The sequence below is a fragment of the Drosophila gunungcola genome, assembly GCF_025200985.1.
Source record: "Drosophila gunungcola strain Sukarami chromosome 2R unlocalized genomic scaffold, Dgunungcola_SK_2 000030F, whole genome shotgun sequence".
NCBI lineage: Eukaryota > Metazoa > Arthropoda > Insecta > Diptera > Drosophilidae > Drosophila > Drosophila gunungcola.
Window position 1 is genome coordinate 643,650 of NW_026453176.1, and position 16,986 is coordinate 660,635.

The 16,986-nt window shown below is 36.8% G+C and overlaps 2 protein-coding genes across 4 annotated transcripts in view; both read right to left on the reverse strand.

Moving 5' to 3' along the window:
* The window catches only part of LOC128256875 (metabotropic glutamate receptor 2), a 91,001-nt gene extending 74,685 nt beyond the window's left edge, over positions 1-16,316 (reverse strand). For all 3 annotated transcript variants that reach the window (XM_052987574.1, XM_052987577.1, XM_052987579.1), the window contains exon 1: positions 15,939-16,316. The gene's annotated coding sequence lies outside the window, so the exon portion shown is untranslated. The remainder of the gene's footprint in view (positions 1-15,938) is intronic.
* Positions 9,345-9,720, reverse strand: LOC128256912 (gram-negative bacteria-binding protein 3). The gene has a single exon (XM_052987620.1). The coding sequence runs from the start codon at positions 9,702-9,704 to the stop codon at positions 9,402-9,404; it is 303 nt and encodes a 100-aa protein (XP_052843580.1). The 5' UTR covers positions 9,705-9,720; the 3' UTR covers positions 9,345-9,401.
* Positions 16,317-16,986: the final 670 nt, after the last annotated feature.

A 16,986-nucleotide genomic window follows, 5' to 3' on the forward strand; every position in this document is an offset into this window, starting at 1 on the left:
CCAGGCCAGGATTCCCCATCCCCTCCGAAAAAGGGCCGGCATAAAAACGGGGCATCATAAAAAAATGGCGTCAATTGGCGACGCGTTAGCCTGACAAATTGCTGAGCTGTTGCGAGCTGTAAAAAGCGAAAATAATGGCTGACTTTTGAACTGCTGGCCAAACGCTTTGTCAGGCACTGTTTGGCTATGAGGACCCCATCCCAAAAACCCCGTTCTAGGCCACAAAGTTCGGCTTTTTTGGATGCCGACTAGTCTGTTGGCTTGCATTAAAAAATGACAAAACTGTCATTTCAGGGGAAATTCGAGTGATGAAACTATCTCCCATTTTTATATATATATATATAACATATATACACACATTGCGGAAAAATTTTAAGTAGTTTAATCCATCAGTTCCTAACTTACAAAGAGCGCACCATTTTTCAGACTTTTATGATTTTTGTATTCAATGATTTTGTAAACGCCTGGAAAAAATTTTAAAAACTCCCCATATGTAAACCTTTTTTTTTTAAACAACCCCCATATGTATATTTCTTTTTGAGATAAGCTTGTCAGTAAAAGCTACTTGTGCAAATATAGTTTACTGCAAATTCATTGTTAAAATTCAATTTTGTTGAATCGGTTTGACGAAAAAAAATTTTCAACATTTCCTATTTTTTTGCTACCCGTCGTAAAATAAAACTATTTTGAAAATATGCAAATAATGTTTTACTGCAAATTTATTTTTAAAGTACAATTTTAGAATACGTATCTAATTCGCTAATTCGGACATAGAGGGATATGACATAATTGACTTAGATAAATAAGAAAATAGAACTTTAAATAACAATTTTAAAAATTTGAACTTGTTTATTTTTTCTGGGTGATATCAGAATGGGTAAATATAAAGAACTTTGCATGGGTGTCAAGTTGAAGTCCCAGCTCAGCTGTGAATACGACTTCTAAATCATTTTCTAAACAAAAATATCTGAAAAATAACACCAAAGCACTTAGTATTAAATTCATGTAATTAGCTTGGTGACTTTCTGGCAACCTAAAATGCCAATGCCGGTTGAAAGGATTAAACCTTTTCCCAAAAATCAGGTCAAGCCCAGTACAATGTATTTTCTTTAGCAGTGCAGTGCTGGTCCGTTTTTAGTGCATTTGTACCAATTGCTTTCTGACTTTTTTCCATCGTGCCTGGTGTTGGACCATATTGTATGGATGGCTGGGGGAAAATAGGGGAAAATGCAGCCATTTTCATTTTGTGACTGTTTGACTCCGCTGGGGGCAAAACTATTTCACAGTGCTAACATGAAAAGGCTTTACGAACTGGCAACATAGTTGGCCGGGTTAACAAAGCGAAACGATGTAAAGTTGTACAAATGCGCAAAAAATTGTTCCACTTTCATTTAATTGTTTTGCCCTGCGAGTCGTAAATTATGAACAAGTTAGACCAAATCACTCGTGTGCTTTAAAACTTTTATTTTCTTTTCGAGATTGTTAGCAGCACTTTCATTTATCACTTTAGCGCGGCTTTTTCCACAATCCAATTGACCATATTTTATTGGTCCCCCGGCGAAAATCCATCAATAAAATAAGAAACAAACCACCAGAAATTGAAAACAATTCAATTGATTTTGACTTGCAGCTGGCAGTACTTCTTTAAACTAAATCTTGATAAATGAGAAAAATGTCGAAACCAATTGCCATTTACTTTTCACAGAGACAGTATCCAAAAACATACTTAAATAGAAACATATTTTTCTATATTTTCAAAGAAATGAAAAATAATATGCTTTTCTGGGCAGTTGTTTGCTACTAGTAAACCAAGAAATGTATTAATCGTGTTCAGCGGCAGCATAATCTTAGAAGAATCTTGACCAAGTATTAAACTTAGTTGCTTGAAAAAGCAAGGAATTCTTCACTCAACTTCACACTTCGGGGTTGCCCAGTGGCTTGTGGTGAAAGTATACTGCTGGACCTCAACTCAACCTTAAGGAATTGAACCCACAAAAACTTGTTTGCCATTGTTAAACAGTTTAAAAACAGACTAGCTTCCCAAGCTTCTGACACATTTTAAACTTTACCTTCAAAGCCTTCATACTGTATACGGTGTACCTGGCAATCAAGAAGTTTGTGAACTTTTTTTTATTACTGTTAACATTTTTTATTGAGTCAGTAATAAACCAAAAGTTAAGTCTAAGTCGATTTCACTTTATTATTTAATAATAAATTCCGGAGAAGATTTATAGTTTATGAGCAGGGAAAGTAATTGTTCCAAAAAATATTTTATACTAGATACTCGTACGTATATAATGTAGTTGTTGAAAAGTATGAACGTCGTCCAAATCGAATCATTATTTTAAAAGTTATTAGTTAAAAGCTATAATATTAATCAGTCAGCCTATTATTATATTCGGGTATCTAATAGTCGGGGCACTGGACTTGCAGAGAAACACAAGATACCAAAATTAGATTTTAAAGGGGCAAATATGTCTGTTGAGTATTTCACGTCACACAATCTAAAAAATACGCCTATTTTTTGCACAGACTTCTACTTATTTAAAATGAAAGCCAATTCTCAAAGATACTTAAAATCAACCGTTTAAATGTTGTGATAATTTCAAAGGGTTGTATGACAAATAAAAGCGTTTAAAAATAAAATCTACTATACAGAAGCGCTTAGGCCTGGAGCAGTGTAACTTCATCTGTCGATCCTGAGAATTGGCTACACCATCCGAAGTTGTAAAATTTTTAACAGTCACAATATGAATTTTATTGGCGAGGCCTGAGTTAGCGAGTTCCACTGTACTGTTTGGCGGTCATAATGTGACTGCTGTTATTGCACGAAGGCGATGGAAAAGCGATGGCAATGAGCCAGGGATTTATTGCGTCTCATAAACAGAGCTCTCAGTGGGTAAGAACAATTTCCCGGCTTTAACGGCCGCCTTAAAGCGCAAAATATGATGGTGTGGACTTGAGATATGTGGCTTCTGGGGCGTTTTGATGGAAATGAGACAAGCTGAAAATCGGAGAAAACAGAAGACAACTCATACTCGTCGAAAGAGCCAACGGAGCGAAAGCAATGTGAAAGCAAAAGCAAAAGCAAAACCGATGGCAAAGGAAATATTTGCATATGTCAAAGTGGAAGGCAAATATGGCATGCAATTCGGGAGCAAGCTCGCAATGGTTGACTGCATAAACCGCACTGCATGACCACCAACAAGTACCGAGATGCTCTAAAAGGGGTTGACGGCACCGGGGCTCTGACCCCCACTAGGACCCCCTCCTTTGCACCATCTCACACTCGCGCCTCTGTTTTTGTTTTCTGCCATCACACTGCCACATTGGCTTGGATCCCAGAGCATTTCTGCCGACGGCTGGGTGAATACAAAAATATGTGTCAACATATTGTCGGAAGCTGCTGCATTCGTTGCTGTTGTGTTTCTAGTCTCTGATGTCGGAACAAAATGTTGACGGCAACATGAATGAATGCCTTCTTGTTGTCTATGCATTTTTCCTCACAAATTTTAAACATGCAGTGACAAATAGATGGAAAGGAGCTTAATTACAAGAAAATAGCTTGTAGATACTCTAATCTATGCCTACGCAAACAGAAATTTTATCTTTTAGGCACCGAATAGTAATAGTAAATTAATTTCATAAATAATCCTTATAAACTCTTAATCCATTTTATGAAAAACAACGCTATCGTTCCGACTTATATACTACCTGCAATAGAAACACAACTTTTGGGAAAGTTTTATGCAGATAGCTTTTCTACTGAGAGACTAGTTTGAGTAGACGGACATGGCTAGATCGACTCTCCTAGTAATGCTGATCAAGAATATATATACTTTATAGGGTCGGAAACGTCTTCTTCACTGCGTTGCAAACTTCTGAAGTGAAATTACCCTCTGCAAGGGTATAAAAAACTTATGCAGAAAGCCATCACTTTAAAATACCTCTATTAAATTTCCAAAATATCTATAATCTTTGCGAATTCAAAACTGATTAGACTGGGCATTTTAAAAAGTGGCCATGCGGTTAATGTGCCTAGCGACTTAATTGCTTTTAAATCAGAGCCCGAACCCTGACAAACTAATTAAAGTCTAGGGGCGGGGCAATTTATGGAGATCAAGTAGCCACCGCGTTGGCATGGCAATAAACCAAAGGACAAACAGCTGAGGTTACAGCCGAAAATAAAGAAAGCCAGCATTTTCGGGGTTGTTGGCAAACAAAATGACATAAGTAAGCTGGAAAAGTGCCTCGGGAAAGCCTTCGAATGAATTGTATTTTAATTGTGCGGCATAAAATTGTAAAAATACGACGGCCGTGGATCTAACCATTTCGTTGAATCTTTCCGGAGTCACAGGACCATTAATTGTAAGGTGAATGGAAAGGTCGCAATAAAATGATTTAATTAAGGCTGGAAATCGGTGGGTGGTTATTACAATGGCCAATTCTAGTATCCCATAATGTTATCCAATTAACAGTTCACTTGCCGGGAAATTAAACTCAATGCTGTGAGCGGAATTTTAATCTCTGAGCTGCACAAAATGTACAACTTGACCTGGTTTATGGCGGGGCATGTCAAGCAGTTTGTGAAAGTTTCAAGTCAATTTGAACTACCTCCTTTGTTTCAAAGTCGCCGTAAAGCACTACTGTTATTCGAAAATATTTTTAATGCGATCAAAAATATTTGTTCAGCAAGCTTACTTATTTGTTGTGATATTTTCGCAGAACAATGTTTTTTGTCCTGGCTTATATGTGACATTTTGTTGCCATTGCAACTGCCATTTGTGCGTTATATACGATTGTAATCCGCTCAACAACAGTCAATTGTCACTTGTTCCCCCAAAGTCGCCAAAGGGGAAGAACTTTTATGCTTTTTTTAATGCAATGTCAAGAGGGAGAAGCTACAATGTTTTTGCTTAGTCCTGCGATTACACTTGTTCAAGTTTATTATGCATTTTTCACCGACATTCTGTTGACTGGAGAACAAAGTAGGGCTCTAATTAAGCATTTTATATAAGCAACCTGCTAAGGTAAAGAATTGGACATTTCATACTTAATCAAGATTGTGTATTTGCAGTTGGCAGCACTATCACAACCTCAAAACATTATTTCTTGCACGGTACTCGTCTCTTTCATGCAAATTGGAATTCTAAGATAAAGGATTTTGCCTCGAAGCTTAAATTGTAATTTTCTTTTGGACAAAGTATTTTGTACTTACAACTGTGATATGACTATCGCTTTGCTCACGCCAAATAAGCTTGATTGGGTTATAAAAATCGTGTGAAGTCGGTTAAGACCTTCAAGTTTTTTAATTACATTAAGAAGAAAGGACTTTACCTTAAATAATGATATAATATAATCATATAATATTTTGCTTGTATATATATTAGTGTTTCAGTTAATTGATTTTAAATTAAAAGTATACAAGTTTCTTGTGATCATTTTAGGTAAATGCTATTAATAATTCACGTTGAAATATATCATATTTTTTTGTAATTATATTATTTTCGCTTTCCAAAAGAGTAATTGTGTTATTTTATTCTGACTGTTATACTGACAAAATTATTGTATTTGTTTTTTATGTTATATTTGAGAAAAAAAATGTAGTTCCAAATTCCCAAGATTTTTTAATTAATTTCACTTCCAAGCGATGCAAAAAAATATTGAAAATTAAAAACTAGGGTTTCATAATTACTAGGAAAATATTTATATTTTTAAAATTATTTTTTCGAAGAGGTTTAAGTGTTTTTAAGTTACTTAAAGTAGTCCTTGTTTTTGCGTTTAAAACCCTACCGTCCCTAAGGAATATAAGCATGTTATCCTAAGAGGCCCCTTTTATTTTCCTGAAATGCAATCATGACCCTTAATATGTCAGCATAGCAAAATTTATACGTGCGATAAGTGTGCCATCCTCAATATTTGCCGAACTCGTGTGCGCCCAAGTAAACGCGATTGGGGAAATATTTGGCTGTTGTCGCCATTCTAACATAAATTAAGTTGCAGGAAATCTACGTAATTTACGCACAAGCATTTTAGTCCTGACTATGTGGGCGATATTCCTGTGCTTTGCCATAAGTTGTTTATTTTGCGGCTAATGTAATTTTTGGCAAATAATCATCTAATTTGTTTGCCGTTGCCTGTCTTTCTCGGCGCGTATGCATTTAATTTATGGTCTAACTCGGTTGGCAAATGATTTGCATGTGAATGCGGGAAATGCCTGCCGAACCATAGACACATAATGCACTAAAAGATAATTTTAATCCTTAAATAGGTTTTGTCTCTAAATTATTAAAATGCCTATTATTTTGGTTACCAAAGCCTTTAAAAATATTATATTGTTTTGAACGAATAAATTAAAATAATAAACAAGTAAATGTTACCCAAAAATTAATTGGATGAAAAAAAACTAGATAATTGAATTAACAATTATATCAATAAAATTTTCTGTTTATAAATATATTTTATACCAAGCAAATAATTAAAAAAATTAAACTAATAAATATTAATTAAATATTTATTCGCCGCGAGTTAACGGAGTTTTTAAATAAAGATTTCATATTAATAGAATTTTCTTTTGACCTAACACAATTTTTGTATTGTGCAAAGCTGACAGTTCTAAGCGGCTTAATCTCTTAAATAGCAAGCGGGTGTCAAACACCCATAAGCCGAAAAATTAAATTTTCTGCTGACTTTAAAGACTTAACCCTTTTAGGATCCTCACGAGATGAGAACCACTATGAGCACCGAAGGCCCAACTCGTGGAAATGAGACAGACTTACTCCGGTTGACACAAGAGAAAGGTGGCCTTTTGAATCAGGGTCCTCGTATCCAACTCGCCGACCACAAAAGCGGCGGTCCCACTCACGAATGCAATTCCGGCCTAGATTTATGGCACTCGCTTGCTGTGTGCCGGAATATGAGAAAACCGCCAGCCAAACCAAACCGCCAAACCAAAAAGAGGAAAAGCTCAGCACGCACTTGGCCCAAACGTGCAACTCGGCACCAAAAGTTCAGTACGTGGCCCCATCTGACGCACTATCTTCAGCTGAATTTAAGGACGACTTTGCCATTGAAGTGTCGGCCCGGGGTCCAGGAATAAGATGCTTAAACACTTTTTAGCATCAACCGGCTCATAGATCATGCAAATCATCTCGCAAATAAGAAGCTCGTAATGCCAAAAGCGACACAAACAGTTTAATAATATCAAGCTTAAAGGAAATTTACATGCTTCACAACGCTCGCAGTTATTTCACCCGCCAATCCGCAGACTTCTTAGAAATGTCTTCTTTGTCTGGTGCAGAGTTCAAGTGAAAGTTTCTTTTTGCATGCCATACACGACTTTCGGGTTGTTTTTTATATATTTCTTTCCCTTCTTAGACGTCTGTGCCTCGGTTGGCTCGTTTAACTTCTGAGCAAAGTTCGTCTGCCGACATAGTTTCTTTAACCTTGTCCTTCAACCGTGCTGCTCTTCAAATCGAATTTGTTTTTACAATGCCGTTGGTCTAAAAACAAATGGTAATAAGCTCGAGTCTTTGACCGTTTATGTATGTCCAGCACACAAACATATTATGCAAATGCTTAATGCCTGGCTAAGAACTTGGACAAGATTTAGATTTAAAATGGTTAAAGTAATCAAGGGTGAGCCGTTTTCATTGAACACTCCAAAAAAGATGTCTCATCTAAAAAGCTCGTGAACGTAGTTATTAAAACTATTCAATGTCGCTCCAAGAACGTCCAATCACAACAAATTTACAAATTTTCGCTATATATATAACACATTCAGTATGGTAAATAACTTAATATATTGAGATATTCAATATGGATATTTCAAAATTAGAAAACTTCCATTTGGACAGCGGTTTGCAATGCGCAAGATTGATTTATAAGAAGTATTAAAAATTTCAAAGAAATTTTGTTGCGATTTATGTACTGTTTTACTGCTTACAATATAAACATTTGATTTTACAAATTTCTCTGATTGTATTTTTGCTAATATGCAGATGTTTTAAAACCCACTTCGTTATTCAAATGGGAATCAAGTGAACCCCAGCCATATGCAAATACCCAAAGTCTGGCAAACGACAATGAAATCTTATTAAAGGCCACGCCAATCCGCATCCACCTCTCAACTTAGCTCCGCCCCCTGACTTACAACTTTCAACGAACCGAATTTAAATCATACAAAGAAGAAATATTACACCTGCGGCGAAAATTTCATTTTTGGCCCACCTTCGAGCTGGAATCAAACATAAATTTCGGGCAAGGGAGGAAATAAAAAAGCAATCACAAAAGTTAGAGTGCGGAGGAAAAGTTGAACTAAAATATGATCAAAATTTGAATACATTTCTGAACGATTATAGGTGGCCGAAATGGAGCTGTATAAATGCAAATATGCGTGTAATCAGCTTATTTACGCATGTTTATTTTATCAAGGGCCTGTAGCCCGACAATGGTATTCAATTTATAAATTACACTTCCCCAGACGTGGTCAAACGGAGAAAATTTGTGAGGAAACTTAGTACAGCACTTGAATTTAATGTAAATTCTGACAGCAGCTTCAATAACACCGGTTAACAAATTTTAGTCGATGAAATCCTTTAGAGATCAAACCTTGGTATTCTGGTACAGATGGACTCCTTGATTCAAAAAATGGCACTCAAATTTTTTTGTATGCTACCTTTTTTTTTAAGTTTAAATAAAGTTTTTAACCCGTTTTCATGCCAATTTTATCGGAAAATCGAGGTTTGATCTCAGAAGGATTTTATCGATTTAAATTTGTAAGCCAGTGTAATATATAATTAGGTAAAAACTCGTCTGCTCTTGGCGGATGGCTTAATTTGCATATATTTTCACGAGTTTATTTTCAAGAAAAAACTGTGCCAACACCCGATTTTCCGTTTTTCTCATTCTTATTATTCGGAAAAACCCGCTCCTGTCATTCATTCTTCATTTTTTTCGAGCCTTGCACCCTGCAACTCTACATGGCGTATGCGCAATGTCTTTGTTCCCTTTACCGCGAATTTTTTGTATTATTTTCAGCTCTGGCCAAGTTATCTTCCGTAAAAATATAACTTTTTCTTTCCGCTTCTTTTCTTTTCTCTTTTTTCTTGTTTCAAATGGTTGTTTGTTTATGGAATTTTCATTTGTCCCTTTTCAAACTTCCTTTTGGGATTTTCGTTGGGACATAAATCTTTTGCTAGTTTGCTGCGAATTGTATGTAAATACCACACAGCAGACTCGAAATTCTAGAAAAACTGTCAACAATGCACATCGCACATCATGCGAAGTCGGGCAAAAAAACAATGTCCCAGTATATATAGAAAAGTACCTCACTGGAGCTTAAGTAAGCCGGTTAGGTTTATTAAAGAAAATAAAAGAACATTCTGTTTCGTTGACGTTGCTCATAAATTCGCACTCTGTCTCATTCGATGATAGTCAACTCCATTATAACGCACTGTAGTCCAATAGTAAAGTACGTCTCCTCTTTTTAGCTCTGCATCTCGGTTAGTGTACGTCCAGCGCCCGTTTTGGTCCGTCCGAATTATATCCGCTGCCCAAGTTTGATCCTGCAGATCGACAATGGGAGTGTTGAGTCTGCCGTGAAATGCGAATAGTGAAATTCCCTTTTCATTGGGTATAGATACTTCAAAACCAATTTTCTCAGGCCGTGCGATCCGGGCCTTCGGCACTTGATAGCCCGACATTATCTTTTCAACTGCAAGTTAACCGCACAACTCTGATTTAAATGGACAACTTTATCAGTGCAAATAAAATTAAAAAGGGGCATTACTCTAGTGATAAGATAAAATGTCACAGAAAGGAAGGCAAGCCGAAATTTCTATCAAAAATTTATAATCCATACCAAAGTTATAATACCTTGTCATTTAATAATAAAAACGTAATTTATATAATATATAGATATATATTTACATACATATTGAAGACAATTTTGAAAACAAATAATTTTTAAAAGTTTTTCTCTTTTTTTAATGTTGCTTTACAATTATTTTTCGTTATAGCAAGTAACTTTTTGAGCCACTCTATAATTGAGGGGCTAAGAATTGATGTTGGTTCTTTCCACTTCAGTTTTATTGTTTGCAGGCCCTTTGTTGACCAGTAGTTTCAGCAGTTAGTTGAGGGCATTAATAAAATATATTGATTTTTTCACTGGAATTTCATTGTTTGCGATATATTGTTTACTGTAAGCGTTTAGTCACAACCGAATGCACCCGAAAAGACCAAGCAAATAAGCCTCCTGGATAATTGGAAAATATTGTCAGGCGATTCGGTTGCTGTTGACAGCAACTATCCCGTACTATACCAGCCCGTCCAATCCCATCCAATCTCTTCCAGTTCCTACCATCGCCATGCTGATTAATTAAGTAAAGCGAATGAAGCGAAAAGCAAGGAAATAGGTCAAGAAACGGGATCTGTTAATTAATTTTGCTTAGTGCATGTGTCGGCTCAGACTTGGCTAATGGCGGCTGACTTCGTTTTCGCTTTAAAGCTGAAATTGAAAAAGTATGGAAAAGGAATGGGACGCAAACAGCGACTGAACAAAAGCCACAATGGCCTCCCCGATGCTTATGTTCATCAGATAGCCTTCATTATGGCCATTCCGGCTGTTGTTTTTATTGGAATCTCTTGTTGTGTGGCGCCACTCAAATGTTGCGTATGCGCCCCGTATGCTCTCTATGGCCAACAAAGACAGGGCATTTGTATAAAACACATAAAAAATGTTTGAACAGTCAGCCAAATTGGAGATTTAGCAAAAAAAAAAATCCCCCCTTGCGAATGGTACACGCTCCTGCCAGGAAAAACTACATTTGCCCGGCCATACACTATAAATAAGCGCCACATGCTCAACAATTTTATGCTGTTTTATTGCATTGCTCTAAAAGGCAAGCCCGAAATTAAAGCAAAACCCAAGCCCACAAGTCTGTGTATCCGCACATATCGAGCTCGTCGACTGTGCTGCCAGAACCATATTATGTGCTACATTTAACGCCCACCGATAGCCAAACACTTTAACTTGAGCCATCAGTGCTGCCAACAAAAGTTTAATCAACGAGACTTAGACAAAGACATTAGAAATAGCTATTTAATACTTACAGTTTGAATACAAACTCAAAACTTAAAAGATAAAATACAAATAAATTGAAATTACATTTTCGTTTTTGAGACTTTTGAAGAATGTTTATTTTTAAGCTAACTTAATAAATATTTATATATCAAACGTTTACAACGTATAGGTTTCCCATGTTATTTTTACCTAATATTTAAATAAATATTAAATTGATTGTTTAATTATTTAATTGCTTATAAAATGTTATCCGCCCCAACCCTTTTATAAACCACTAAAGAATTAATGTTTCTTATAAAATAATATCACTGTTGATCAACTTTCAGTTACCAATACAATAATGGCGAAAGCTAAGCAAGCAGAGCTGCGTATGGTGTCAGTCTTGTTTGATGCTTTCCACTCTTAAATTCCCACTCAAGCCCAAAAACAAACCAAGACTGCTGACTTTCACCATGGTAAATGCAATAAAATTAAAGTTGTTTTCTGTGCGGTGCCCTAAGCCTTTCTTTTTCCCATTTTCCTTAGATGAAAATGGTACCTGCGGTTAGTGTTTTAGCCTCCCCCTTATTTTTTTTTGTTGCCCTATTTTGTGCTCCCTTTTTTCGCTCTGCTGCAAATCGATGAGCAGTCGTAAAATGCTCCCAAATTTATTGCATACTTTTGTGCGTGCAAATTGCGTGCGGAATGCTCGAATACTCAAATGTGTGAGCGCCTTGAAACTTTTACACACTTTTGATTGGCTATCGAGCAGCTTAAAGTTTAATAACAAAAGGCGTAAATTTTATGGAGGAAATCATTAAATAGTTTAGCGTTGTGTGTGCTTGAGTGATTTAGTTTCTTGGGAAATGTTAAATTTAGTAATTTACAAAGAAAACAATTATAACTTTAAATCATTTTATTATCTCCGTTACGCATAAACAGTCGGAACATTTAATTAATTTTTGAATTAAAACCAAACAATCAACACAATTAAATTACATTGCTTTATATGCTCGCAGTTATTGAAACAGGCTTGGTAAGAAAAATAAAAAACCTCCGCTGAGCAACCACATCAAATTAAATGGTCTGGCCACACAGTAACGGCTAGAACGGCAGACAAACAATGGCCAGAAGGAACCACTTAAAGACCGGCCAAATGGCCAAGTGGACACGACCAGGAAAACTGCAACATCAGCAGCAGGTGGGGGGAAACCTGAAGAACAGCAGGCCCTCGACACTGGAGTCTAAGTCAATCGAGGCATTAAAAATGTGCAATGAAAAAGTGGAAGATTTCCTCTTCACAACCGAGCAGGTCTTATTCAGACAGAACACTACTTTCTCCCAAGTATTTCCAGCCAGATGGGCATTTATCCAGAAGCGGACTTCTATTCAGGAGATGGATATTTTTTGAAGTGCTATTCAACACACGACCAACGAAGGCAAGGGTCCTCGAACCCTAAACGAAATGATAGTAACTTGTATGAAGTGTCATATATGTGGGTAAAGTTTAATACCCTTTCAGAAAGTGACATTTACTTGGCTCACATGCGTGCAACAAAGTAGGGAGTGATGATTTTTGACGGGCTTATCATTACTATTCAAAAGTCTGCAATTTTAGGAAAATGAAAAAAAATTTAACTAGAATGCCAAATTATAACGCTAGTTTTAATCTTCCTAAGTTCTTTTTTCACAAATAAGTAAGAGAAAACAACAAAGCGTGATTTGTATACCTTTCATTTTGTTGAATTTATTTAGTAATTATTTAAAACTAATTGTTACTACTGATTGCCAGTGCCAAGGCAACCATTTTCAAGGAAAATACAATGTCTACTTATATTGGTTCCATTAGCAGGGCGAAAATGCATTCTGCGCAAAAATATGCAAATTGAACTTACTTAATATTTGGTTAAAGCTATTGACGTATTCCCAATAAATACTTTGGGTCGAATTTTTGCACAGCTGCTATTGAAAAACCCAGGTACGTGCCGCGGCCAGGACTGAAAATTCAAGGAACCATGGGAGAAAAAGCAATATCATCGACCGTGAGTATGCGCCACCAACAATGTCACTAATGGCGAGATTTGCTGGCGCAGTGAAATCGGCAGGAGATCTCTTTTGAATATACCATGACAAATTTTCCGTACCATGGTAAATGCAAATATTTGCCATGTTTCGCCGACTTGTTGGGCGGAACTCTCGGCATCCCGTGATTGGAATTCGCGGCATGGAGGGCTGAAATCACGCAGTTTGCATACGCTATTGAATTTTAAATGAAGATCCCCGAAGCGACTGGCGGAGACAATGACATGTATATTAAAAGTGCAAGGGGAGCTGCCGGGCCGAGCCGAGGAAAGGCGAAGCACTTGTACCACGGCCAAAGCACTCCTCTTGGCCCACGGACCACGCCCACCTTTTTTGGCCGAAATAATTGGTGACGTGTGTGCACGTCGTTGTCGCGGTCGTTGGCACCGCCTGCACATCCACAGCTTATAAAATTTTTACCGGAATGACACGGGCACGCCTGCATCTAATAAACCGAAATGGCCGCCATACTCAGCAGAAGTGCGCATCTCGAAACAGGATCCCAAAATTAGCGGCACTCACAAGCCCCCACCACTTTGACGACAAAAAAGTTTGCACATAATCCCGAATTTATTAAAAATAATATGTTTGCGAATACCCAGGAACTCTAAAATCATGTACATTTGAAGAACAAAAATTTGAGCATGGCTATGGTACATAAAATTAAATAAAATTCTAATTCCGTTTAAAATTCAAATAAAATATTAATTAACACCTCAATAAACAAAAAAAAATATATGTTTATAATGGTTTAATTGGTATTTTTATTATTTATTCTATTTTACTTGTTATTTACGTAACATAAATGACTGTTTTATATTAATACTATTATTAAAATATTTAGAAGGAATAATAATACATAAACAAGTTGGTATACTTTAAGTAAACATAATAACTTAATACTTAATATATACTACGAATTTGTATAAATTTAAAAACGATGATATAAGAAATATCAAAAGAAATGTTAATTATTATTTATAACAGTTCGAAATGAAAATTTGGTTCGATCTAAGAAAACGACCACAATTTCTACAGTCTAGCAATATACAACTCGAGCTAGTTCTTGGTACCCAAGCATTTGTAGAGTATTATCTAACAGCTTATGCAAATGAAAAAAAATCAACTATTCCCGTGAAAGTTTCCTGCTAGAAAACGTCGCACGGCAAGGAGCCCGGAAATGGTTTGACTTTTGCACACGGAATGATTGGCTGACAATGATGTGCAGCCCTGCTGGTCGCTGTTTCACACGTAAAAGCCATAAATGAGGCACTCCTGGCACTGAGGTGAGGACGAGCCGAAGCCTGGGAAAGTTTCTGGTTGCATCCTTTAGCAAGTTTCAGGGGCAGCAGCTGCAAGTTTGTTTCAGCACTCCATGCGAATGCGTTGGCGCCAAAAAGTTGCTGCACTAATAGAAAGGGTGGAAAAAGTTGGATATATGGCCAGGATAATGCGAGTGGGCCCCTGCAGAGTGCCGATGGCTTGGCTTTGTTTGGACAGCATTGCATGAATGGCAAAACGGCGACCAGCTGCACCTAGAGTGCCAAAACTTTCATAAAATATTTGTAATGAGCTAGCTTTTATGTGCATTTCATTCGGTAAACATAGATGAGAAGCCTTGAAATTGCAATGGCATATAATGGACATAATACGACTGCTGGGACGCGGATAAAATTTTACATTTTTATTCTCACATACAGTCATGTTCCTCTGGCTTATGAATTTTTGATCCAATTATCCCGAGGGACATAAGGTCACATAAATTGCAGTATTTTTCGTCTCAGTTTACATCCCAAATAAGGAACACAGAACAATTTTACATTAATTTAAAACTGAAAACTGCAACTTCTGCCCAGTCAATTGCCGATTGGTTCCACCAGCGTAATTCAAGCACGCACGTAAAAGCAAACAATTTTCCCCCTCTTTGAACTCAACTGAATTCGTTTTTTCCCGAAGAGCGACAACAGAATTTTAATAATAATTCGAATAATTGCTTAACCACCAACCGAAATTGTAGCTCATTGTTTGCTGTCCAAAACAGGCGCATCGAAATTATTTACCACCAAATTGACAGCTTTAATGAATTGATCGATGCTATTTTCCCATTGTTTTGCTAATCTCTAATTGAGCGCTTAGGCAAATGGACATTGCAAAATGACAAATGGAGAAATAGGTTAAGTTGCCCACAATAATTGAAAAAATTTACCCATTAAGTCGATTGATAAGTGAATTTTGAATAAGTTTACAAATGTGTAGGTCACTGATGCAGTATTTCGGCCATTCGAACTAAATGGTTTCATTTGGCCATATTTTATGGTGAGGCGATAACATCAGCATCCCTCTACTACTAAATCAATAGCAATAATTCTGGCTAGCGCCCATAAATATCTTGCCACAATATGTATATATAGAATTCGATATTCCTTTTTTTTTCTCGGCCATTTTATCGGCCCACATACACACACACGTGTTGGCTATAAATCTAGCTGCGGTTGCCTTTTTTTTGACGCTTTATTAAGTGGTTGGCCTATCACAAAGACTTGTGTGCTTTTGGTTCAACTGAAAAAATTTATTTGTACCATTTTTTGTTACGCTTTTTTCGGGCTGGATTAATTGTTTTCCCCAAAGTCAGTCAGCAAACTGCGATTAGTTTTTAAGCGGAAGTTACACAAGTCTAAAAACAAAGAGTAAAAGGATGTTGAACAAAGTAATTATTTAGACCTACCAAAAGTTACTAATTACTTTATTAGCTAGTTCCTTTAAATTTAAGAATTTTTTTTAAAATTATGCCTACCTTTGAATGTTATTTATTATTGCACTTTTTCACGTACATTTACGTATTATATATTTTTTCCCAATCAACTTTTTCTCTTTGTAGTATTTTTTGTTAAGTCACAAAGACTTTTTGCTTTTCTTCAATCACTTTAAATATCAGTATGTTTAAAGCTGCGCAATATTTGTTTAATCGGTTTTTATATTTTTGTCACAATATTTCAATTAACCATCCGCGTGGCAATTTTATTTTAAATCGGATTTTTATATGCGCCAACCAAAATCCTCTTTGAATGACAGCCGGCCACAGAAACGCAAACAGTACATTAAATCTTCATTTTCAACTGAACAAACTCGTATTTTTTCGTAACACTTTCGCCGGCGCACTGGCGCAGATACGTCCTTGGGCAGCGGGCGGAATTCGCACACTAAGCCAGGAGCCGAAGGGCCGAAGCCGCTAACATTCTGGCCAAAACAGAGGGACATTTTAGCAGAGATGCTGCGCAGATGAAATCGAAAGCCAAGCAACACGTGCTGCGTTAACAGCGAATGCGTTCAGCCTTCACTTTCGGTCTCTTAAATGGCGGACCCTCTCCCTTAAGTCGGTGTATGTTATCAAGCAAATTTATTTATTAAACCGAATATATTTTATTAAATCTGCCAAGCGCTTTTTATGGCCCACGCAAGGATCCAGCGCCCCTATGATGCAGTCGCTCATAAATTTATGTCAAACAGGGCCAAGGTTGCCACTTTCCAGGGGGGCGGAAGCCACAGGTGTGACAGCAGCAAATTAAGTTGCACATATAACTCACAACTCACAAGGCATCGCCTTCAAGGAAATTGCTTCGGCTGGTTGTGCTCTGGAAAGTTGTGTCACACAAAATATAATGTGTACGACCCATGTCATGTATTTTACAATTGTTGCCAACTCCGTTTGTCATTACAGCAAATGACTCTGGCAACCACCAGAAAATAAAAAATAACACGAGGCAAAACAAGAAACTCGCATAAATTACCCTGGCAAACAGCTGCCTCGAAAATTGGGTAGAGCATTGTGTTGACCATTGTCT

What these genes read in the sequence shown, in the direction of transcription:
- LOC128256912 (XM_052987620.1), bottom strand. Translation starts at nt 9,704, where the DNA reads ATGTCGGGCTATCAAGTGCCGAAGGCCCGGATCGCACGGCCTGAGAAA.